The sequence below is a fragment of the Miscanthus floridulus genome, chromosome 2 (assembly GCF_019320115.1).
Source record: "Miscanthus floridulus cultivar M001 chromosome 2, ASM1932011v1, whole genome shotgun sequence".
NCBI lineage: Eukaryota > Viridiplantae > Streptophyta > Magnoliopsida > Poales > Poaceae > Miscanthus > Miscanthus floridulus.
In genome coordinates, this window is record NC_089581.1 from 81,525,618 (window position 1) to 81,550,178 (window position 24,561).

The window sequence follows — 24,561 nt, forward strand, 5'->3', positions numbered from 1 at the left end:
CTGCACACCTGCAACACATCCGTGCTGTCCTCTCCACACTGCGCGCCCATAGCCTGTTCCTGAAGCGCTCCAAGTGCTCATTCACGGAGCGTCGGGTGGAGTACCTGGGCCACTTCATCTCCGAGGCAGGGGTGGCCATGGACATGGCCAAGATTGAAGCGGTGCAGAGCTGGCCCATGCCGCGAACCCTACGCGCGCTGCGTGGCTTCCTCGGCCTCACGGGCTACTACCGCCGTTTCATCCACAACTATGGCGTCATCGCAGCCCCGCTCACGGCCCTCTTGAAGCGGGATGCTTTTCGCTAGAATGACGCCGCCGCCGCCGCCTTCGACATGCTCAAGTCAGCACTGACCTCCGGTCTGGTGCTGCAGCTTCCCGACTTCACGGCGCCCTTCGTCATCGACTGCGACGCCTCGGGCTCTGGTTTCGGCGCTGTTCTCCACTAGAGCGCAGGGCCGATCGCGTTCTTCAGCCGCGCCGTGGCGCCATAGCATGCCAAGTTGGCTGCCTACGAGCGCGAGCTCATCGGATTGGTGAAGGCCGTGCGGCACTGGCGGCCGTATGTTTGGGCACGCCCATTCACGATCCGCACCGACCACTTCGCCCTCAAGTTCCTCTTGGACCAGCGCCTCTCCACCATCCCGCAGCACACATGGGTCAGCAAGCTTTTTGGCTATGATTTCAAGGTGGAGTACAAGCCCGGCCGACAAAACGCGGCTGCTGATGCCCTGTCACGCCATGATGAGGACACCGCGGTACTGATAGCCTGCGCACTCTCCCGGCCGGACTTCGATCTGTTCCACGAGTTCTGAGCGGAGGCCGAGACACTGCCAGATATCATCGCCAAGCGCCAGGGAATTGACCAGGGCCTTGCTGGGGTGAACTGGACGTCCGTCGATGGCTTCGTCCTGCATCGTGGCCGCATCTTCGTCCCCGACACGTCGGCTCTGTGGCCCCAAATCCTGGCCACAGCTCACGGCGCCGGCCATGAAGGCGTACAGAAGACGCTGCACCGCCTGCGCGCCTCCTTCTACAGCCCGCACGCCAGCCGTCGTGTCCGCGACTTCGTGCAGGGCTGCACCGTCTGTCAGCGTAACAAGACGGAGCATCTCCATCCAGCCGGCCTGCTGCAGCCGCTGGACGTTCCCCACACCGTCTGGGCCGACATCGCCATGGATTTTGTTGAAGGCTTTCCCAAGGTTGGAGGCAAATCGGTGGTTGATCGCTTCTCCAAGTATGCACATTTCATCGCCCTCGGCCACCCCTACAGCGCCACCTCTGTTGCCCAGGCGTTCTTCGACCAGATTGTGCGGCTCCACGGGCTGCCATGCTCCATCGTCAGCGACAGGGACCCGGTCTTTACCAGCGCCTTCTGGACCGAGCTCTTTCGCCTGTTTGGCGTCACGCTGCGCCTCAGCTCTGCCTTCCACCCCCAAACTGATGGTCAGTCAGAGGTCACCAACCGTATTCTTGGCGTCTACCTTCGCTGCCTCGCAGGCGATCGTCCGCGGAGCTGGCTGCGGTGGCTGCCCTGGGCAGAGTTCTGCTATAATTCATCCTTCCAGACAGCATTGAGGGCAACTCCGTTTGAAGTGGTGTATGGTCGACCACCGCCCACTCTGAATTCGTATCAGCCAGGTCTCTCAAAGGTGGCTGCACTGGACAAGCAGCTGACGGCCAGGGATGAGTTCCTGTCTGCTGTCCGGGAACGCCTCCTTCAAGCCCAGAGTATCATGAAGCAGAGCCATGACGCGGCACACCGGGATGTGTCTTTCAGTGTGGGCGACTGGGTGTGGCTCCGCCTTCACCAGCGCGCTGCGACAGCTATCAGGTCCAGCCACAATGCCAAGCTCGCGCCCCGCTACTTCGGCCCCTTCCAGGTGCTCGAGCGCATTGGCTCGGTGGCCTACCGCCTCCAGCTCCCTGCTAAGGCTCGCATCCACAATGTGTTCCATGTGGTGTTCCTGAAGAAGTTCCATGGCAACACTCCTGCAGACATTGTTCAACTACCTACAGTTGTCCATGGCCATGCTGTTCCGGAGCCCAGTCACATTGCCCGCGCTCGCCTCAACCATGGTGTGTGGGAAGTTTTGGTGCAATGGCTCGGTCGAAGTCCAGCTGATTCAACCTAGGAGCTGCTGGAAGATTTCAAGGCCACCTATCCCAAATTCCAGCTCGAGGACGAGCTGTTTCGAAAGGAGGGTGGAAGTGTTGTAGACGCTTTCATTGGGAAGCAATACAGCAGGAAGAAGGCGCCAACCTCTAGTGGCTAGTTTTAGGCCATAGTTATCCTTTCCTATAAGTTAGGATCTGGGAGCTAGTTTGTTAGGAAGTTTGTTAGGTCCAGCCGGCCATTGGGAGATATAACCAAGGGCCGGCTGATTAGGGGGGAGGAGGAGAAATAGAGCATCACGTTCGGAGCCTCCCAGGGAGGGCGAACCTGCTCTACCGCTGCTGATCTCTAGGTTTAGCCATTGCAATTACCTCCGGTTCATCAATAAAGCTCTACCAGATTACTAGCTCTATCAGAAACACAATTAGATAGTATCTGGTTTATTTAATATAACAAGCACTGACAACAGATAGTATCTAGTTTATTTAATATAACAAGCATTGATAACACTTTGAAAGCACAATAGGTATGGTTTCATTATGTGTAATGCCAACAATAGTTAGTCCATTTGAGCTCTTTATTACTTCTTATATGTAGCTCACAATTAGTATTAAGTATAGTAGTATGCTGCACATGATGGTAGCTTAGTTCAAATTCACAGCAATAATCACATGTAACAAATGTGTAGCTGTAAACATAGTTTACAACAATGGAGAAAACTATACTGTATAAGCAAAATATCGATGTGTTGTAAAATGTACATTGAAAATGACATAACAAGATGTCGTCCTTGTTTTACCTCTGGTAAATTGGACAGGATGTGATATATAATATCAAGTCCATTGCAAAGCACAAGCTGGATATCTTCAATATCCTTAAGACCATGATAATTGCTCCTATATGAGTCCTGAAATTTTCTTAACAGATATCATGTAAAGGTCACAAAGCTAATGATCAATAATACTAACAGAAAGAATATCCTTACATGCAGTAATTGTGTTGACACAGATAATATGCTCCAGAGTACACCGTAGACAGATGAATCACGACGCGGTCACCATTGGCGACCACGACGTGGGCGCCCTTGCTGTCCCCGGACGCGAGGCCGGTTCGGCTCGCGGCAGCCCCACTGATGAAGTTGTGGGTGGAGCCCGAGTCCAGCAACGCGACGAGGTCCTGGCCACCACAGCGGACGCGTAGCTGCATGGTGGCCGGCGCGCGGATCCCCGTGATCGCTGACAAGGAAATCATGGGCTTCTCGGGGTCGAACGGCTCCGTTGCGTCAGCTGGGGCGGGGCTGTCGCCCTCGTCGTCATCGTCGGGCTCCTCGACGATGTAGTCCTGCGCTTCCAAATAGAATAACCGGGCGCATTTGTGGCCCCGGACATATGGTTCATCACAATTATAGCAAAGGCCCAACTTACGGCGCTCGGCCATCTCCTCCGGCGAGAGTCGTTTGAAGGTGTTCACGGCGGTCGTCGGCTTGGTGGGTGCGCCGCCGTAGCCCTCTGGCGCCGGGAGAGCTGGAACGCCTCCCGCGCGGCGCGCCGGTCGTGACAGTGGGAGCGCGGGTCGCAGATGGATGTTGCGCCGCTCATAGGCATGGGCCAGGCGCATGGCGTGCTAGAGATCCCTCGGCTCCATGAGCTCCACGTCGACGCGGATGTATGCCGGCAGCCCACCTGTGAACAGCTTAGCCTTCTGGAGCGTGGTGAGTTCGCCGGCGTGCGCCGCACGGGCTTGGAACGCCTCCATGTAGGAGTCCACGGAGGAGCCGAACGGCAGCCGCGCCAATTCGGCGAGGTGGTTCGTGCCAATGGCGGGGCCGAAGCGCTGCTGCACGTAGCGACGGAAGTCTGGCCAGGACGGCCGGCCGATGTCTTGCTCTAGGACGAGGTACCATTGCTGGGCAACCCCTTTAAGGTGGTAGGACGCCAGCCAAACCTTGTCAACCTCGCGGGTGAGCTGACCGCGGAAGAATTGCTCACACTTGTTGAGCCATCCCAGCGGATCCTCCTGGCCGTCGTAGGTCTCGAACGAGATCTTGTGGTACTTGGGAACGCCCACGGCCTCCCATGCCGGAGCCTGCGGGGGGTATGGCTGGGACGATGCCATGTGGGCCGAGGCCGGCAGGGGCAGGGTCTGCCCAACCGATCCGTAGTTGTGGTTGGGGATTTGCGACGGGGATCGAGGGAATTGGATCTGATGCAGCGGAACTCCCGTGGACGGCGGCGCCGGCGCCGGTTGCGACTCGGGCAGCCCTGCAGATGTCAGTGGCAGGGAGGGGAACACCGACGCAGAGGAGTCGCCCGCGCTTGGAGTGACGTCCGTGATCACCGGCATCGAGGTGACGGGGAGCTTTGGAACGCCGGCGAAACCCGGCATGCCAAACTGGGGAGGCTGCTTTGATCCGCCAGTTGATGATTGATGGCGGTCATCTGCAGCTGCATATTGTTGAAGGCGGTGGTGAGCGAGGCGAGCGAATCGGCGATGGAGGCGAGGGTGGGCGGTGGAGCGGGTGGTGTAGTGTGGACGAGCGGCAGCGACACACCGGACGTAGGCACCACGGAGGAGGGCACCCCGGTGGATGGCGTCACCGTCGCCGATGCATCCCCAGACGTCGCCATGAAGTCTGATACCAGGTTGTTACGGCGTGCCTTACTGCGGAGGAAGTAGGGAGGATCGACGGGTGTGTGAGGGCGCGTGGGCTTGCGGCGAATCGGCGCCGTGATCGAGATCGATCTCGGGGACAACAGGGAGACGAGGAACAGGGAGAACGAGAGGAGCACCGCCAGGTGCCCAAGGGAGATATAATCTCAATCCTGGGCTGTCCCTTTCATTAACTTGGTTTGGGACTCTTATAGTCCTTACACATGACGACGATTACTTGCTAACAAATCCCTTGATTTCCTAACAAACTTAGCTAACCAAATCTCCTTGACTCAACTAGACTCCCTGAAACTCGGACTTGCCCAACCGGGCGTCGTGGTGACCGCGCACGGCGAACTCCCGCGCATGCGTCAGCCACTAGCTTTGTCCCTCCTCTTGTAGACGTTCCCCACCATAACACCCCACAGTACAAACTGCTTGACTTTTTCAAAAAGTAAAAACTGCTTCACTTTTCCAAAAACTAAAAACTGCTTGACAGATTTGAACATGATATGGTCTCCAACGTGTACAACTGACCAGTGTTTTCTACTAGAATATAAATTATGAGATTGTGAAAGAATTTTTCAAGACAAATCTACACATACGAATGTCATGTTTCCAAACTTAATACTTTAAAACTTGTTCCTGCTCAGAGTGTCAAAAGATTGACTGAATCATGCCAAAACATATAGTATTTATGACCAGAAATAGTAAGACACAACATCAAACTTTGCACCTTCTAAGAAGTTGCGCTATTGAAAAGTGCAAATATAGCATCCCTGCCTAAAAAAGGAGTACCATGGGATTCACTAAAGTTTTTCAGATAGAAGTTGAATTTAACAATCTAGCAGGTCATTAATCACTTGGATGCTTTCAGGGAAACACAATTAGATAGTATCTGGTTTATTTAATATAACAAGCACTGACAACAGATAGTATCTAGTTTATTTAATATAACAAGCATTGATAACACTTTGAAAGCACAATAGGTATGGTTTCATTATGTGTAATGCCAACAATAGTTAGTCCATTTGAGCTCTTTATTACTTCTTATATGTAGCTCACAATTAGTATTAAGTATAGTAGTATGCTGCACATGATGGTAGCTTAGTTCAAATTCACAGCAATAATCACATGTAACAAATGTGTAGCTGTAAACATAGTTTACAACAATGGAGAAAACTATACTGTATAAGCAAAATATCGATGTGTTGTAAAATGTACATTGAAAATGACATAACAAGATGTCGTCCTTGTTTTACCTCTGGTAATTGGACAGGATGTGATATATAATATCAAGTCCATTGCAAAGCACAAGCTGGATATCTTCAATATCCTTAAGACCATGATAATTGCTCCTATATGAGTCCTGAAATTTTCTTAACAGATATCATGTAAAGGTCACAAAGCTAATGATCAATAATACTAACAGAAAGAATATCCTTACATGCAGTAATTGTGTTGACACAGATAATATGCTCCAGAGTACACCGTAGACAGATGAATCATATAGTAGAATTTCCCAAATGATGCCACCAAGCTTTGATGAGAATGGTTTTACTTGAATACAGCTTTTCACCAACTCAAACACCTAGTCAATTACAGTTCAGTGGCAATATTTAGCTTCTCTATTATCAATGGTAACAACAAATGAAAACAAGGTCAACAAAACTGAAATGTTTCTAAAAGAAATCTACTAAAATGAAATAAGAATCACAGCCAACTAAGTGGATTACAGTATGTTTATTAAGTTCAATCGACAGAAAAAAAAGGGCTATGGCTCACAAGTACTAAAAAAATCACAGGTAACAAGCTATACTATCATTACATTGAACAAGCATAAAAGAATAATAAAAAAACCATACCCGAAGGGTTGTTTTCCAACGACTACATTCCTTGTGTTTCCAGTTCACATGATTAACCATGATGTATTGAATTGAGAAAACAATTAAAGGTGATATCATATCATCAGCAGCTGCTCCTTTCCGAAGAACCTGAATGGTAAAATCAAGCACTGCAAAAACTAGCATCAACGGCCTAGCCCAGAGTCCAGAGATAGCCTCTGGAGCTCCTTCGTGCCTGCAGTACACCACAAGAAGCCAGTAGTAGTAATTCTCATTATCAACATACAACGTTCAAGACAGGTTTTGCCATTATCAACATACAGTGCTCAAGACAGATTTTCCTAGTATTCCAAAAAATCAGGAAAATGGTATTCCTCGTACGCTAATAAAAAGGAACCAACCAAAAAAACCAATGAGCATTTAATCTACCATGTTGGGTCAACTGTAATAGATTGAAAATACAGCTAGAAATGGCATTCAAAATGAAAAATAAAAAATGTTGAAACTCAGAAGAAGAAGAATAATATTATCTTGAATAATAATACATGCCTGAAGATGTAAGTGAAGAACAATCTCCATTTCCTTCAGAGGCAGCAAAAAGCATTCTAGCTAGGGCACCAGAAAGTAACCAATCACTGCAAAGGTAATTGCAGCAGTCATATTTTGGAAGTTCACTTTCAAGAATGAAAACAAAAAAAATACAGAAACATACAGTCAGGGTATTTCTGATGTACCATGTTCAATTATACACCAAATAATTCAAACAGAATGAAAATAAAAAGTACCTTGATGGACCATTTAATTGTGAAGTGAAGATGTTGCACTCAAACGCCGCATCAAACACGTGATATGGAGCACTAAATAGACACAGTAACAGCTCATTAATTAAGAGCTATACAAAAAGGACAGTTTCGCTAGACAGGATCTTTTACAATGTGAGTCTAAAAGTAATTTTACTACATTTGCTTGAGCTCCTACCAAAACAATAAGCATCAGTTATGACATGTTATAACTCATAAGCATACTAATTACTCAACACGAATAGAACCAAAAAGAGACTTCTACTGAATGAGATGTCAAATATTCGAATTTCATAAATAACCAAAAATGTCATTTGGACCGATAGAAAGTGAGCATTTGGCTATTTGTTGTTACAACAAAAATATAGTTCTTTAAGTGTTTATCAGTACTCCCACTTTTACCTTGTAAGTTTGTATTGAAAGCATAGTAGATTCAGACATTTGGTATAATGCATTATTTGCATTAAGCCTCTCAGGCGGTATACAGTACAAAGACTTGGACAGACACCTCCCCGGAAACATATGGCAATATCGAATTACAACCCCAAACCAACAAATATACAACATACTCTAACATACCCTGGCAGTCATAGTGAGAGCATTGCGGGCAGTCAGACTGGAGAAGAAATTGAAGACTAACACCTCGTGCAGTCATAACGACGTCACATTGCAAATGCAGTGACTGGAATAGAAACTGACGAGTAGCTGATGTGGACTATAGCCCTTTTTGTCCTCAAGGTAGCCAAGGTCAAAGTGGACATGGTCAAAGCCATAGAGGGAGGTGCTGGTCTCAAGCATCAACAGAGGCACGAGTACACAATCACTAGCTTCCTGTGGACGGCTGCAATAGGACAATGACTCGATCGAATGGTGAAGGTAGAAGAGGCTGCTCAGACATATCAACAAGTGCTCACGCCTCATCCGTTAGCAACACCAGCGGCGATGTCCATGAGGTGGCGGCAGTAGGGACTTTGATCAAGAGCCAACTGTGACGAGGAGGACCAACAAGGGTGGCACCAGCCTAGATAAGTGGCAACTGTGAAGGTGGCTTAACCACGAGCAACGACATTGCTGCCTGGGAGGGCATGTGATAAAAACCTTGTCCTTGGGAGAGCCAGCGACTGAATAATGTGGGAGGGATTGGCAAACAAGACATTGGGGGAAAAACAGCAACATCTCAACGCAACAAACCACGGCGCAACCCAACCGGCAGCGTGGGAGAACAAGGCATGGCCCGAACGGTGGCACCTGCACGATGCAACAGGTCGCAAGATGGTCACAGGGCCCATGGTATATCAGCCTGACGATGCAGAATGGAGGATGCTTGAAACCACCACCCCATGCTGCGGATCAACTAGATTGGCCCAATACGGTGCTGCCCCCGGCGGAGATCAATCTCCCCAGGGGCGGCACAGCAGTGTTAGCCTTAGGGTTTGGGGAAAAAAATGAAACCGCCACCCCATGCTACAGATCAACTAGATTGGCCCAATACGGCGCTGCCCCTGGCAGAGATTAATCTCCCCAGGGGCGGCACAGCAGCGTTAGCCTTGGGGTTCGGGAACAAAACCTAAACTCATGATACCAAGAAAGCATAGTAGATTGGGCATCATCCATGGGATACATAGACTAAGAGGGCAAGACAGCGCCCTATACACATATGACAATATCAGATTGCAATCCAAAACTACCAAACACACTGTAGCAGATATGAATACACATGGCCTGTGTGTTCGAGAAAAATTACGAATACACACAACTCATGTTAATAAACCATAAATGGATCAAAGTAACTACAAATCTGTTCTTCAAGCAATGAATGCATTTACTATGTACAAACAATGTTAGCCTCAGAATAGCTGCTATTGTGTTTGCTTTATCCTTTTTACCATTCTACTATACATGAATCAATTGTTTGGTCATTACAAATTACAATCCATAGAATGTTTATAAACATAGACACCAAATTAACAAACATACCAACAAGTGTTTCTCCCAATTCAAAAAATGGTGCAACTGTCACCCAAATACAATAAAGGTAGCAACAAATGGTTCTTCAATTCATAAATTTTACATGTGTCACCAAAACAATCACCCAATCATCGTGAATGTATGAAAAATATGTTTCTACCAATTCATAAAATTTTGCAAGTGTCACCCAGACACACAATAGTCCTAAGTCTTGGCCAGCAGGCACAGTACAAAACAAATGCTCAGCTTCATTACAAAAGTTCATAGCCATTTCAATTATAGGAACAAAGTAAGAGAAACCAACTTACCATTTTATCATTTCTGCCAGCAGACCAAGGGTTTTGGACAATATGTCAGCATTATTAACATCTCGCACATATTTGAAGATGGAATTGCAAAATATCTTAGCAATATCAATCCTGATAAGAACAAAGAATATAACTTGATAATATATAATGTCCAAAGTACTAAATTGAAGCTGAGGATATGTTTCAAACCTGATATGATTTTCAATTTCACCTAAGTTCTTTGATGTTTGAACAGCCGGTGACTGGTCAACATGCAACAAAGCGAAGCACAGGTCCTATATATTCAAGTTTCAAAACAATACATCATACTTAGCATAAAAACTGCATAATCTTAAACGAAAGAAAACCAATAGGAACAAACGAAGACTGAACACGTCATAGTCTTTCTAATATAAACACAATGAATTGATATATCCATTAGGTGCATCAAAACAGCCTAGCAACTCGTGATGTAGGCCATAGAACAAAGTGGCAATACCTTATTTGACGACACCATCCGATAAAGTAGGTCCATGATATCAGATGCCTCCTTGTAATTGCAAGAATGGAGCTCTTGCGCCAGAGTTATGAGCAAAAAGAATACCCCAGAATGCGGGAACTAGACCAATGTAGCTATGTCAGCAAAAATATGCAGAAAATCAACTAGTAGAGAGAGCAATAATCAATCAACATTATCTGCTTTTCACAGTAGAACTACCTTTAAATGATATATGAAACCAGAGAGGTTAATCAAATAAAAAAAATGTGGAGCTATGCAATTGCAATTCACCTATGGACACTTAACACGATGTTCCCCGATATTATTTTGGAACCTGGATACTTTGTGCATGGCAAGTTATCAAGACCAAACTGGAACTATGACTCAAACAGGAAAACTGAACTGATGCCAGTCTGGAATGGCTCAATTTAAAGAACACTCTACCATGAAACCCTAAAGAAATTAAACCAGTGGCTTTCCTACAAAAAATGGGTGGATTCTAACCATAGCATTCCAGAAATTTGCAGCATAGAATCACATGAGTTGCGGGGAATATAAGTGAACGTTGTGAAAGTAATAATCACAGAAAAAGGAGGCAGAAATAGGGTCAACCCTAGCCAGGGTGGAGGAAAGCAATGTACCTATCATTCCACAAAAATAGTTGGTGTGACAGCATGCGACTTGTAATATTATCAAATTGGCAGTGCGCTGGTCCAACCTATGGTCAGACCATTGAACTCTCAACAGAACAGTTCAGCTTCACTTACAATGCTGCATGATTGGTTGGCTAAGAGTCCAAGGACTAAGGGCAAGTCACGTGCCATTGATATGCCATTCGGCATGAGGCCTATTTTAGGAGGGGAGAAACTAGATACTTAAATTGTTTGTTCTTGTTTGTAAGTGGTGATCGAGTAGGCCTCCTGTCGGTGTTTCGAACAAGCACCGGCAAGTAAATTTATATTTATGTGCGTTAGGCCCGGATGGTGCGCTAAAGGACACAAGGTCTATACTGGTTCGGGCTAAATGTCCCTACGTCCAGTCTGTTGTTGCTTGTGTTATTAGCACCGAAAATGGTTCGTAGTAGGGGGTACAAACGGTCGAGAGAGGGACTGGTCCCAGGTCTCTGATGGAAGGGTCGAAAGGATGCCAAGAGCCTGGTAGCGGCTTGACTATGTGTGATGTGTGTTGTGTTGTTCGTCGAAAGTCCCTCCCTCTAGTGGGGAGCCCTGCCCTCCCTTTTATAGACCAAGGGGGGAGCAGGGGTTACAGATGGGAGAAAGAAGAAAATACCAAGGGTATATAAGGTCCTTCGAAGGATCCGGGTCTTCCTTTTTTCCCGCGCCTGCCCTGTATAACATGGCAGACCGTGTCAGAAGCGGTGTGTTTGTTGATCTTCGTAGGCCATGCCCTAGCCTCTTTTAGCAAGTGGGTGTGTCCCGTCCCGCCTCTGCGGGCGGCGTGTCGGACAGGGGTGTCGATCTGCAACCTCGTGGGGAGCGGATGGCGCGGTAACTGCTCGTTTGCCATTGTAGAGGATGGGAGTCCCCCTTTGGAGCATAGTGGTTGTCGTATGTCTATGTCGGGTTCTTCGCCCGAGGGCTGAAGGCGGCGCCTACAATACTGTAGGGCGGAGAGCACGCGCCTGCAACACTATTTAGGCTCTGTCACGTCTGGAAGGGTCTAAGCGCCCGTCCCGTCACGCCCTGACGGTACTTTCCTGTAGGGGCGCAGAACATGGTCCTTGATGCCACGGTTGACCCGAACGTCTTCGGCCCTCGGGCGAGGCGGAGCTGGCACACAGGCGTCGGGCGAGGCGGAACCAAAGTCCCGTCACTTGGATAAGAAGCGCAGTAGTGCTCTTGTCCGTTCGGGGTCTTTAACGTTCGATGGTTATTAGTTCCACCTCCTTGGGTACCCCGGTATTAGGTCCCCGACAATAGCTCCCGGGTGGTTCGGACAAAATCGCCCGGGGGTGTTTTGATTTAGTCGGAGTTAATTTGCCAGAGGGTGCGCGCGAGCGCACCCGGTGGGTGTAGCCCCCCGAGCCCCCGGGTGATTCGAGTAGAATCGCCCGGGGGTAGTATCAGACCCTCCGTGGGTAAGGCCGTAAGACTTGGTTTTTTCGTCAACTGGATATTTTTAAGGGAATCGTGGTATCCCGTCCGCGGGAATTTCAATCAGGGCCGGCCTGGCTAGGGCTTGACTGCGGATCGAGGCCCTAGCGATGCTTGCGTCCTTGAGTCTTGGTTGTTTTGCGGGCCCATCCCTCGTTGGGACGGCCTTTGGGCTCCGGGGCCCTAGGCGGGCCAGAGAGAAAAGCTTTGTGACCCGTGTTCCCCCGGTGGGAAGAGAGTCCTGGTCCACCTGGGGAAGGCGAACCGCATAACGCGACTTTTGCGGGAAGGGATAGGGATCGTGCGCGCATGTCCCGTGATGTGACGCGGCGGTGTGTCGTGACGGGCTCGGAGATCGAGGTGGACCGTTGCCCTTCTCGCATCCGTCGCCCCTATAAAACCACAGGGTTCGCCCCTAGGGTTCTGTACTTTGCCTCGCCCTCGCATTCTCAGCCTCCGCCGCTAATCACTTGAGCTTCTCGCACCCATACTACTCCCTTCGTCAAACTCGCTGCTGCCTTCTTCCCCGTGCTGCTCCCGCCGTCGCAATGGACCCGAGGTACAGATCCAACATCTCCCCTCAGCGCTTAGAGGGCCTCGTCCGCCGAGGCCTCCATCGCCCGTTGACCGCCGCCAAGGAGTGGCGGCTGCCCGGTGAAGAGGACGAGCCGCAGCCGCCCAAAGGATACGTCGTGTCTTTCGCCCACTTCCACGAGCGGGGATTCGCCATGCCCGCCCATCCGTTCTTTCGGGGACTGCTGGACTATTATCAGGTGGAGCTACAGCACCTTACCCCCAACGGGATCCAGCACATTGCAGCGTTCATCGCCCTGTGCGAGGGGTTCTTAGGGATCAGTCCCCACTTTGACCTGTGGCGGTATCTTTTCGCCGTCAATCTTCTGAAGGGGCGAACCGGGAAGCAAGAGCTGCACGCGCCGGTAGGGTGCGCTGGCATCCACCTCCGCCACCACCGGGCAGGAGCGTAACCGCTAATGCGTCTGTCCTCCTCCAACAAGGGGTGGCATTCGCAATGGTTCTATGTCAAGAATGACGCTGCCGCCCCCTTGCCAGCTTTCACTGGGCGCTACATCGTGGAGGCCCCGAAGTCGTGGAGGTGGTGTGTCACGGCCAAGGGAAAGAAGCATCTTAACGGCCTTCTCGCCGCCCTCCGAACTCTAAAGGACAGGGGCGTGAAGGGATCGGGGATTATCGACGCCTACCACGCGAGGAGGGTTGCGCCGCTGATGGCGCGTGCGCTTCCCCTGTATCAGATGGTGCCCGGAGCGTTGTTCGAAGGGACGGTGCTTACCGACGAAGCGCTTCCTCCCTCCGAGGCGGCGCAGCGCATCAATTAGGCGATGGAGCCTACGAAGGACTTCGTCGGCGCCGTCCTTGACTTCGTGTACCCGGTGCTGGGGCATCCCCCAATGCGGCTGAAATAGGGGTTTGTTGACTTCGTAAGTTTTCTTTCCCCTTGTTCCTCCATTCACTTGAATTTCCGACCCCTGATGCTAACCTCGGGATAACAGGACCAGCCGGGGGGACTGTTCTTTAACGACAGCCTGGCCCCGCTGCCGAAGGACCCAACCTGGATGGCAACGAACCACGCCGTGGCCGGTTGGGACAAGAAGACGAGGGAGCTCGCGAAGAAAAAGGCGATACGGAAGCAGCAAGCTCGAGATCGAGGAGAGACTGGTAGTGAAGACGATGACGATGACGACGAGTCTGACAAGGCAGCAGCCGACGTGGATTGGAGTGACCTAGAGGACAAGGACTCGCTGTCCACGCAGGGACCCTTCCCGTTCCACGCGGGGGGAAGCGAGTCCGCGAGGACGGAGGAGCCGGGCCTGCCCCTGGGTCCGTTGGGAGCCGGTGGATCCGCTGTCACCCTCGGGGTGCCGGTGGAGGGGAGGTGACGGATCCACGGCCACCCCCGGGGTGCTGGAGGAGGGGGCGGCTTCGATGCCGCACCCCGTGAGCTGATGGAGGGGGACGGCTCTGTCGCCGCGCCCCATGAGCCGATGGAGGGGAGCGGCCCTGTCACCGCGCCCCACGAGCCAAAGGAGGGGAGCGGCCCTGCCGCCGCGCCCCATGAGCCAATGGAGGGCAGCGGCCCTATCGCCGCGCCCCATGAGCCGATGGAGGGGAGCAGCCCTGTCGCCGCACCTTCGGAGACAAGGGAGACGAGCCCTCCTGCCTCGGAGCAGGGGGCAGGCTCGAAACGGTCCCACCCCCATGAGTTGGAGCAGGGGTCCGGGGGTCCGTCCCCAAAACGTACCCGCCGCCCAAAAGCGCCAGAGTATGTCACTGATTTCCCTTTTTATCTTTCTGTTCCGACCTTATGCCTTTTCCCTTTTGCAGATTCTTGCGACGGGGCCACCCTCTGGGGCCGGCGCCCAAGAAGAGCCTCGCCCTTCAAGCGGGGCAGATGGTGCTGCCTGACGTAGCTCCTGTTTCGGGCAGGGGCGGCGTTGACGTTGTGGCCTTGTTGGCAGGTCCGGCGGCGCCCGTGCCCTCGGTGGTTGCCGAGCAGGCGGCCGCGACCGCGCCAAGCCAGGAGCAGCCGGACGCAGCCGTGGTAGTGTCGGATGCAGCCGCAGTGGTGTCCGAGGGAGCAGCGCAGTCCGTGCCACCGAAGGCCCAGACGGAGGTGGCCGCGACCGCGACAAGCCCGGCGGGGTCGGATGCTGCCATGGTGGCATCCGAGGGGGTGGCGCAATCCGCGCCACCGGCAGCCCAGGCCACGTCGCTCGAGGCGGGCCGGATGGAGGACACGTCCGGAAGGTCTCCGGGCGTCGTGGCGGTGGTGGAGAGGACCCGCAGGAGATCACCCCCGGACTTGTTGTCGGGGGGCAGCCGCCGCTCCAGTGGATGGCCGCCGAGGACCCAACATCGGCTTTTTTCTCGCTTGACGATGCTGCCGAGAGCTTGGAGCGGGAAAATCTTGACATCGGGTTCTCAGCTGTGTTGAATGCCTTGAATGAGGCTAGTGGTGCCTTGCGCGAAATCCTCGTTCCTTCTAGCCAGGTATCCGCTTGATCTTCTCCTTTGTTTTCTTCTTTCTTCATGAATTTTTGTGTTTTCGTATTTTTTATATCGGTCTTCTTCTCAGTTTATCGTTGCTCGTAGCCGGAACAAGTCCTGGTTCCTCCATGAGCAAAAGGCGGAGTGGGACCGCCTTACCAAGGAGGCCAGGCTGCGAGGAGATGTGGGCGCGCATCTTGCTGCCGCCGAGCAGCGGGAGGCCGAGGCGCATCGGGACGCGGAGGAGGCTCATGCGATGTTTGAGGACCTGTCGGCGAGGGCGAAGCTGGACGAGGAGGAGGCCGCTAGGCTTCGAAAGGAGCGGGACAAGCTGCTACAGAAGGACACCGCGGCCAGTGAGCAGGCCGCCGAGCTCCTGGCGGAACTGGAGACGGAGCGGGACCTCAAGCTGAAGGCTGAGGAGAGGTCCGCGACATTGCAGCAGAGGGCGGACCGGGACGCCGAGGTGATCACCCGGTTACGCAAGGAGCGGGACGAGCTACGCCGGACCGAGGAAATACTTCGCTTGGAGCGTGGCACAGCCCGTGACGATCGCGACCGGGCCATCCGGGAGCGCGACGAGGCGCGTGGGGTGGCCGACTCCCTCCGGGCGGATCTTGGAACTGCGGTGAACCGAAGGTTGGACATCGAGAGCGTCGCTGCCAGGCTGGACAAGGAGCTTACCGAAGTGCGAGGGATCCTTCAGACCGAGGGCGACGAGCACGACCTTCTGCAAGTCGCTGTCGGGGTGGTCATCGATGCCCTGAGGGTGGCGCAGCCGGTGGAAACCAGCTCGCTCGTGGCTCGTGCTGCGGGTATCACGGCGCGGGTGGGCCAACTTGAGGAGGACGCCTTTCACGCCGGGATCACCCAAGCCTTCGTTGTTGCCCGTTCCCATTATGATCGGGAGATCAACCTGGAGGTAATGAGCCAAGGCTTCGCACCTGTCTATGAAGATGCTGAGCTGGACGAGATGGAGAAGGCGGTGGCTCCCCTTGCACGAAACCTGGCGAACAGACTGAAAGAAGAGGTTCTCCCTTCGCGGAAGTAGTTAGTTGAATAAGTTTGATAAACACTTATCTGTAATATGTGAACAAGTGTCGGTACTTTTGTGTCCAAAAGCGGATTCGTGACTTTGTTTCGCACTTTTGTTTTGTTTATTTGATCTTACCTTCTTCCCTTTTTGCAATGAAAAAAGTTTTAGGCGATCAACCCTTCCGTTTGTTAAAACCGTAGGGCCCGAGGTGTTTAGGGGAAATTTTGATTGTGCTGGTGAGCAAAATTATTGTAGCCGTCTGGGCGTGGGCTTTTTGCGGTCTTACCAGTGTGTTCCCCCGAACCTTGCCGCTAGTCTTGATGCGAGGAGGTCTGATGTAATGATTTTTTCGAAAAAAGAAAGGAGGTACCCGTACCTTTATCAGCCCCTTACGTTTGTATTTGCTCATACCCCTTACCTAGGACTTTGGTGATCGCTGCGTGACCATGCGTTCGGTCTTATCGCTGGTCCGGCCTTCCCCGAGCCCCCGCGCGTGGTGGGGATTCGGTCAAGGGTCAGCTCGTTCGTGACTATCGCCCCATCAGCGGTTTTTCGCAACCCGGGTTAGGGCGACGTCACTTGCCTTGATGGCTCGAGTGACGTGCTTTATGAGCTCGCTGACAGGGATGTTCGGACGGAATCCGATCCCGTTTGCTTCGCGACAGGGTCGGCAAAGCCCTCGGGTGGCGTTCCGTTGCTCCTTAGCCCGCCTTCCAACAGATTCCCCCCTCAATGGGATTTCTATGGGCTCGGCTAGAGGCTGGATTGAACAAGAAGGTTGAGATGACCATATTCACCTTAATGCAGGTTGGGCAAAGGCCGTTCAGGCTCATCTGTATTTTCTCCCCTGGCCCTTGTTTGACGCGAGGCGGCCCCAGACCCTTCGCTGGTCAGCCTTCAAACCTCGTCTCTCGATCTTGGATCGAGCAGCTCAAGCCCCCGAGCCCTTTGGGGTCTGCTAGGTCTCGGCCGTGTTTTCACGCGCTACCCCGTCCTCAGTTTCCGCAACCAGAGGGGCTGAGTTGACGACACTTGCCTCGATGGCTCGAGTGTCGCGCTCAATGAGCTCGCTAACAGGTATGTTCGTATGGAATCCGGATCCATCATTCACTGACGGGGTTGGTAGAGCCCTCATGTGGCATTCCACTACTTCTTAACCCGCCTCTCGGCAGATGCCCGAGCCGTTCACTGAGCTCAGGTGGCCCGTTGGCCTCTCCTCGATGGAGATTCTGTGGGTCTGGCTCGAGGTTAGAATCGAACGAGAAAGGTCAAGATGTCCCTGTCCACTTCTGAACGGGGTTAGGCAAGGCCGCTGGGGCTCATTTTGGTTTTTCTCCCCTGGCTCTGACACGAGGCGGCCTCGAGCCCTTCGCGGGCCAGCCTTCGAACCTCGTTCAGGCGTCGCTCATATTGAATGAGGCGGCTGCTGCTTCGTGACGCGACGCGAAGCGTTGAGATGCAAGGATTTGCATATGCAATGTTTGGAAGTATGGATTTAGCGTATAGCTTAATCGAAACGAAAGCGGGGGTTGGTAACGTTACCTTGGTGGTATGAGCCGTGGGAAGCTCCTACCAGATATGTCCGTGCCAGGTTCTGGTCCGACGTTTGCGACGAGGTCGGCGTAACCTGCATAAGTATCGCTATTTTTTGTTTTCGTCTCTCGGCGGCGATCCGAGCCGCTCGATTGATTTTATGCAGCCTGACAGCCTCTCCTCGAAGAAGATTCTGCAGGGGGACCCCTCCGAACCCTTCTCGAGAAGGTGGGAGCTAAAGCTCGTGGTGTGGGGAACTGTGAATTCGACCAGTTGTATCCAAAGATTTACACCCACACACCGTGCTTCCGATTTTAGACGTAAAGAGGGGTCGGGCTAAGAGGGTGTTTAAACAAACAGGCGCCCTCGGCAGCCCCTGAGCAATGTCCGTGCCCCTGCCGTTGCTGGGGTCGGAGGCTCGGTAAAGAATTTAACACTCAAAGTAAACAGAGGTGCTTATCTTTCAATCGGTCGTTCGTTCGTTGTTTTGCCTGGGCCGCCCGATCGACCCAGGAGGCCCGTTGGGCTCCCCTTGGAGGGGGGTTCCGTCGTTGGGTTGTTCCACGGTCCTGCCTGGGGAAGCGGAGAGTTGCCTGCATGTGAGCGTGCCCCGGTTCTCGCGCCCTGGGCGCATTAGTGGCGGGCCACGCCCGGGCGACGTCCTGTCGACCAGAGCACGTCCCGTTGTTTTCGGCGCGTCCCCTCGGATTTCTGTCAGCATTGATTTCGTATTTGCATCGAATAAGGGAAGGCAGAGAGTTTTTCGTCCCAACCTTTCGCCTTTCCTCCGCTACTGAGCCCCTTGTTTAATAGGGAGGGGGAGAGGAGTTCTCGTCCCATTCCCTAGCCAGCCTCTGAGCCGCTACCACTTCTCCTTCCTTTCCACCGAATGCGGCGGTTCCTAAGTAAGAGAGGGTGATGCAAGGGAGAGAACAACTCACAGATCCGCTTGTGAATCCGGAGCGTGATGTCGAGCTGGAGGTCGTCCAACGTAGATGAGACGGTGCGAGCCGCCCTTGCTCTGGAGGGACCACCGCCGCCGACGGAGGAGGGGCACTGGAGGGTGCCGAGCGCCGTCGACCTTGCCATCGTTCGTTGCGGCCTTCCTTCGGCGGGAAGCGCCCCCTGCCCAGACGCGGTTGTCGGGGTTGTGGCTGATGACGATGGCATAGTCCCTGGACGCCCCGGCGGAAGGGCACCGCATTCGCCGGCGCGGTGCTCGATGTTGCAGATGACGGCGCCTTCGAAGATCCCGGGAAGCGGTGGGACGTCGCCGATGGAGGGCGTGGTGCGGCGGCCGCAGTAGACGAACTGGCCCGTGTACATGTCCGGACGTTGCCGATGGAGAGCATGGCGCGGTGGCCGCAGTAGTGCTCGTAGCAAAGGTAGGTAGACACTGTAATTGAATAAGTTTGTGGGGGAGCCCCCGAGTGAACAATCCTTGGTATTTTAGGAGTACATTAGTCCTTTGCGTGATGAAATCACTTTGTAAGTGGTGAATTTGTGCAAAAATGAACAAATCTTCATCTTTTGTTACGGCAAACAGCTTTTCAGCTTCCTCTTTTTGTAGAAGAGGTTTCGATGCCCTCCGACCCTTCCCATGGCTCAAGTTGCAAAAACCTAGGAGTGCGGGTGAATTAGTTCTGATTACGCTGGTGAGCAAAGAGGTTGTAGCCGCTAGGGCGTGAGTCTCCCGCAGTCCTACCAGTTGTAATCAGAATTTATTCCCAAAATCTTAGTCCTTAGGACTTGTTATGAGAAGAACGAAAAACTTAGAGAATGTTTGCAAAGATAACACAGGAAGTGTTTGCAAGATAAACGTACTTGTATTATTTGTATCAGCCCCCGAGTGAGGTCCGGCCCCTCGCAATTTGTAGGGGTCGGATGTCACTAAAGATCGGGGATTTGTAAAGACAAAAACTGATAAGAAAAAGCATACGTTTATTTAAGGGTAAAAACGACATAGCTGCTCAATGTTCCAGGCGTTGGTGAAGACCGCGTCGTTGATGGTTTTCAACTTGTAGGTGCCTGGGCGGAGTACTTCCGCGACGACGTACGGCCCCTCCCAGGGTGGAGAGAGCTTGTGGCGGTCCTTGTTGCTCTGCACGAGGCAGAGGACAAGGTCCCCGACGTTAAAGGCTCGGTTCCACACCCGTCGGCTGTGGTACCGTCGCAACACCTGCTAGTACTTGGCCAAACGGAGGAGGGCGATGTCACGGACTTCGTCTACCTGGTCCATGGCGTCTTAGTGGGATGCCTCGGCCCCCTATTCGCCGTATGCTCTAATTATTGACGCTCCATAGTCAAGGTCCGTTGGGAGAACGGCCTCGGAACCGTAGACCATAAAGAAAGGTGTGTAGCCAGTGGCCCGGCTGGAAGTTGTCCTTAGGCTCCAGAGCACCGCCGGGAGCTCGGCGACCCAGCACACGCCGAACTTGTTCAACCGGTTGAAGATCTTGGGCTTGAGGCCCTGCAGGAGCATGCCGTTTGCGCGCTCGACCTGCCCATTCGTCCGAGGGTGCGCAACGGCCACCCAATCGATTCGGATGTGTTGTTCATCGCAGAATCGAATGAATTTCCTGCCGGTGAACTGCGTGCCGTTGTCTGTGATGATGGAACTTGGTACTCCAAAGCGGTGGATGATGTCGAGGAAGAACAGCACAGCTTGCTCGGATTTGATCGTGGAGATCGGTCGAGCTTCGATCCATTTCGTAAACTTGTCTATGGTGACAAGCAGGTGGGTGAAGCCCCCGGGCGCCTTTTTGAGTGGCCCAACCAGGTCGAGCCCCCAGACTGCGAAGGGCCACGTGATGGGGATCATCTGGAGCGCCTGGGCTAGGAGGTGAGTCTTCCGAGCGTAGTACTGACACCCTTCGCAGGCGCATACAATTTGCTCGGCGTCGGCTACTGCGGTGGGCCAGTAGAAGCCCTGTCGGAATGCGTTTCCAACCAAGATCCTCGGCGCGGCATGGTGACCGCAGACCCCACCGTGGATGTCGCTCAGCAGAAGTCTTCCCTGTTCGCTAGGGATGCAGAGATGTAAGATCCTGGTGTGGCTCCGTTTGTAGAGTTCTCCCTCTATAAGAACGAAGGACTTGGCGCGAGGAAGGGCCACCCACTGACTATTCATAAGGCTACTACGATCGTTATGGGCTCAAAAACTGACCCTTCTTGGCCCTGGGCTGGTCTACCAATTCAGGTTCCACATAATGCTCAAGCACTGTTTCATATGGCTGTGGAAACAATTGTGAGAAATGGAGAGTCCACTCATTTCCAGGCTGACCGGTGGTTGAATGGGAAGACCTTAGCACCCAATCTGTTCAAGTCTGTTTCAGAAAGGACTATGAAGTGTCGGACAGTAGCTCAAGCCTTGATCAATCGAAGATGGATGTCTGACACCGAGGGGGTATTAACGGTACAGGTTTTGGTGGAGTACTTACTGATTTGGGACCTAGTGGATGGTTTTGTCCTACAACAAGATATTCAGGATCATCACCGTTGGAAGCTGGCACGATCTGGCACTTATACCAGCAAGTCATGGCCACCATAAAATTTGCCCCATGGAGGAGGATTTGGAGGAGCTGGGCCCCTTAGAGCTGCAATTTTTTCATCTGGTCGGCCATTAACAACAGGTGTTGGATGGTGGATACCTCGCAAAGGGTGGCCCGCCTCACCCAGTTGCCTGCCCCTTTTGTGATCAAGCCGAGACAAATCAATCACATTCTGCTCTCCTGTGTTTTCACTTGGCAAATTTGGTCTCTGATCCTGCAGAGTTTGGTCCTGGCTGCTGTTGCACCTACTGCAACGGCGTGGCACTTCTCTACCTGGTGGGGGGACACCAACAGGAGCTCTCCTAAAGAGTTGTGCAAGGGTTTGAATTCTATAATCATTATTGTGGCTTGGGAAGTTTGGAAGCATAAGAATTCCTGTGTTTTTTTATGGGGCTCCACCGAACATGCCTGGGCTCCTCTAAGCCGTTAGGGGTGAGTGTGGTGTTTGGCAGGGCATCGAAACTCGGAGATTTCCTGGTGAGATCACAGCATCTTAGGCTCTGATGGTCCTTGGTCAAGTTTTCTTTCTCTGTGGCATGTTTGCTGTCTGTTAGCTTCCTAGGGCGTGTGGGTGAGTGGTTTTTTGTACTTGGGTTGGGCCTCTATGTTTTGGCCCATTGTACTCTTTTCTCTATATTAATGAAATGGCACACAGCTCTCCTACATAATTCGAGAAAAAAAATTGTTATTTTATATTCTTGTTCCCTTATTTTATTATTGTCATTTGTTGATCTCCCTTGTCAAGCGGTTACGTTACAACACTTTTGTCATCTACTGGAGCACAATCTAGTCAATTAATCAATTAAAGTAGAAAATTGTTGTCCTCGACCAAATAGAAGAACAAGCAATTTAGTAGCAACAAACAGAATTTGTTACCATAATCATGAAAACTGAATATAGGGCATAAAGGTGCACCAAATGAATGCAAAAACATGCAAACATAAAGAACAATCGACCCAGAAGCAGCAAATAATTTTTATATATAATAATCGCAAAATCAAACAAAGGTCGTAAAGATGCAACACATGAAACTGAGTCTAAAAACAAATGTGGAAGCGTGCAAGGATACAGTAAGTATGGTAGTACAAAGAAGATAGTCTACCTCCCAGCGAACTAATACAGTATCCTCTTGAAGAACTTTCAAAATGTAGCCATGGGTTCCACGGGGAATTGTAATGCCTTCAATACCAGGAATGCTGACTGGATGATGACTTTCAATTTGATGGCCATAACCCACACCGTCAGCAACACAAGGGATCGTATAGATTGTTGTAACTCCATTCATCCTCTCAAGATAATTATATCTGCGACGAAGTAAGCCCCAAAAATATTGAAATACACTACATCACATGGCAAAGAATATCATGATCTTTTTTCCATTGCTTTTAAACAAAAATTTACACAACCACATCAGCAACTCTTGAAATACCAAAAAAGTTAATTACATTTTGCTAAGATAAAATTCTTGATAAGGGAATGAAATCGTTGGTAAGGATCATTCTGCATGTTGCAATTTGCAAACCAAGATGGCTTGTATACTACAGCCTAAGTACTGATAATATCACTAATTCTGAATGTTTTTTATATATTTCACCTACAGATAAAGAAATTACAAATTCATGTTCATGACATGGCAGTGAAAAACATCATCACTATTCCAAAAACTGGATATCAGAGAAAAAATGAAATAACAGTACTCGCTCAAAAGCAATTTATGAATTTGACATGAGATAATAAAGGTTCTCTTATCAAATACACCAAATTCATCATCCATATTTAAGTTATGTTTGTCTGAGTAAACCATATCACACTAACAACATAGAGGAAATCAACGCGGCACAAGATAGGAAGGACACAAGTTTTCTATTGGGGAAGGAACATCAATCCCGACACAGTAGTGCCAAAAAATAAAGAAAGAAAAAAGGACAACATACACACAATGAGCAGGCCAGGTCCCATGGCAAACTGCTGATAAGAAGCGTATTAGTTCAGATATCTGAAAAGGATACTCCTTCTCCAACATATGAAGAACAGATCTGATTGGACCATCAACAAAACTATCTTTATCCCAAAATTGCATACAGAGAGATTCCTGGACAATTAAAAGACCATAAGATGATTTCTATAGTACTCATGCATAAATTATTCTACATCAACAGTCACAATAATCATATTAATACCTCTCCATCATAAACTTCACATAAAATACTTGAAATCATGTCAAGAGAACTGTCTTCTTTCTGCACAGAAAATAATGCAACCAACCAGTTAAGCTCCTTAGTATTACCTTCACCAAGAGTTAATTTAAACATGACTGTAACTAACCAATAGATTTGCATTTACCTGATAAGATACCTCATATGAAGCAATGAATGCTGAAATGAATGTACGTAATATACCCCGATAACCAGAAACAGGACCCTGAAATTAAGCTTTGACTTAATTAAATGATCTGCTACATAATAAACAGATCTAGAATGTGCACTCTGCTACTTAATAAATAGATCTACAATGTATTTCATAGAATCAACATGGACTTCATAATGGGTGCATAAAACATCTACAACATATTTTTTCATTTCTGAAACAGAAGCTAAAAAAAATGTGTCAACAACTCAACATGAATCGTCAAATCAATGTCATTTTCATAGTGCAAGCAACTGGTCTTATCATCCCTTGAATTTAGCAGAAATGGCACATAGGACATTTCTTGGTCGTCCAGAATTAAAGTGAAGGTCTATTATCCACAAGAATCCAAATATTAAGGGCCACTTTGGCAGAGCTCCCAACCCACTCCTGCTCCAGCTCCCGCTCCCGCTCCCCACTGCTCCCAATGCCGTGTGGTGGAGCTTCCCTCGACAGCTCCGCTCCCAACCCGCCAGAGGACGGGGTTGTGGCGGTGCGTGGAGGAGGACGACAGCGGGCTTGGTCTCGGCAAGCTTGGCAGCCTCGGTCTTGGTGACAGCAGGCCATATCTCGGCGAGCTCGGCAATGGAGAACAGCTGCCCAGCGGAGAAGGGTGCAGCGAAGGCCGGGGCGGATGCGGCGAAGCAGAGAGGGGGCGTGGGGGAGGTGCAGAGGCGCAACAGAGGTAGGAAGAGAAGGCCGGCGAGGAAGGCAGAGCGGGGCGGGGAGGGGAGGGG

The 24,561-nt window shown here is 51.0% G+C and overlaps 1 protein-coding gene across 1 annotated transcript; it reads right to left on the reverse strand.

The window, feature by feature from the left end:
• Positions 1-6,020: 6,020 nt before the first annotated feature.
• On the reverse strand, positions 6,021-24,391 carry LOC136536757 (uncharacterized). Its single transcript, XM_066528944.1, has 12 exons — positions 24,209-24,391; positions 23,762-23,839; positions 23,599-23,658; positions 23,353-23,510; positions 22,521-22,722; positions 10,161-10,280; positions 9,872-9,957; positions 9,683-9,793; positions 7,392-7,463; positions 7,152-7,241; positions 6,757-6,841; positions 6,021-6,131 (listed from the first exon to the last, which is right to left on the reverse strand). Exons 1-12 carry the CDS (start codon positions 24,389-24,391, stop codon positions 6,021-6,023), a joined length of 1,356 nt encoding a protein of 451 aa, XP_066385041.1.
• Positions 24,392-24,561: the final 170 nt, after the last annotated feature.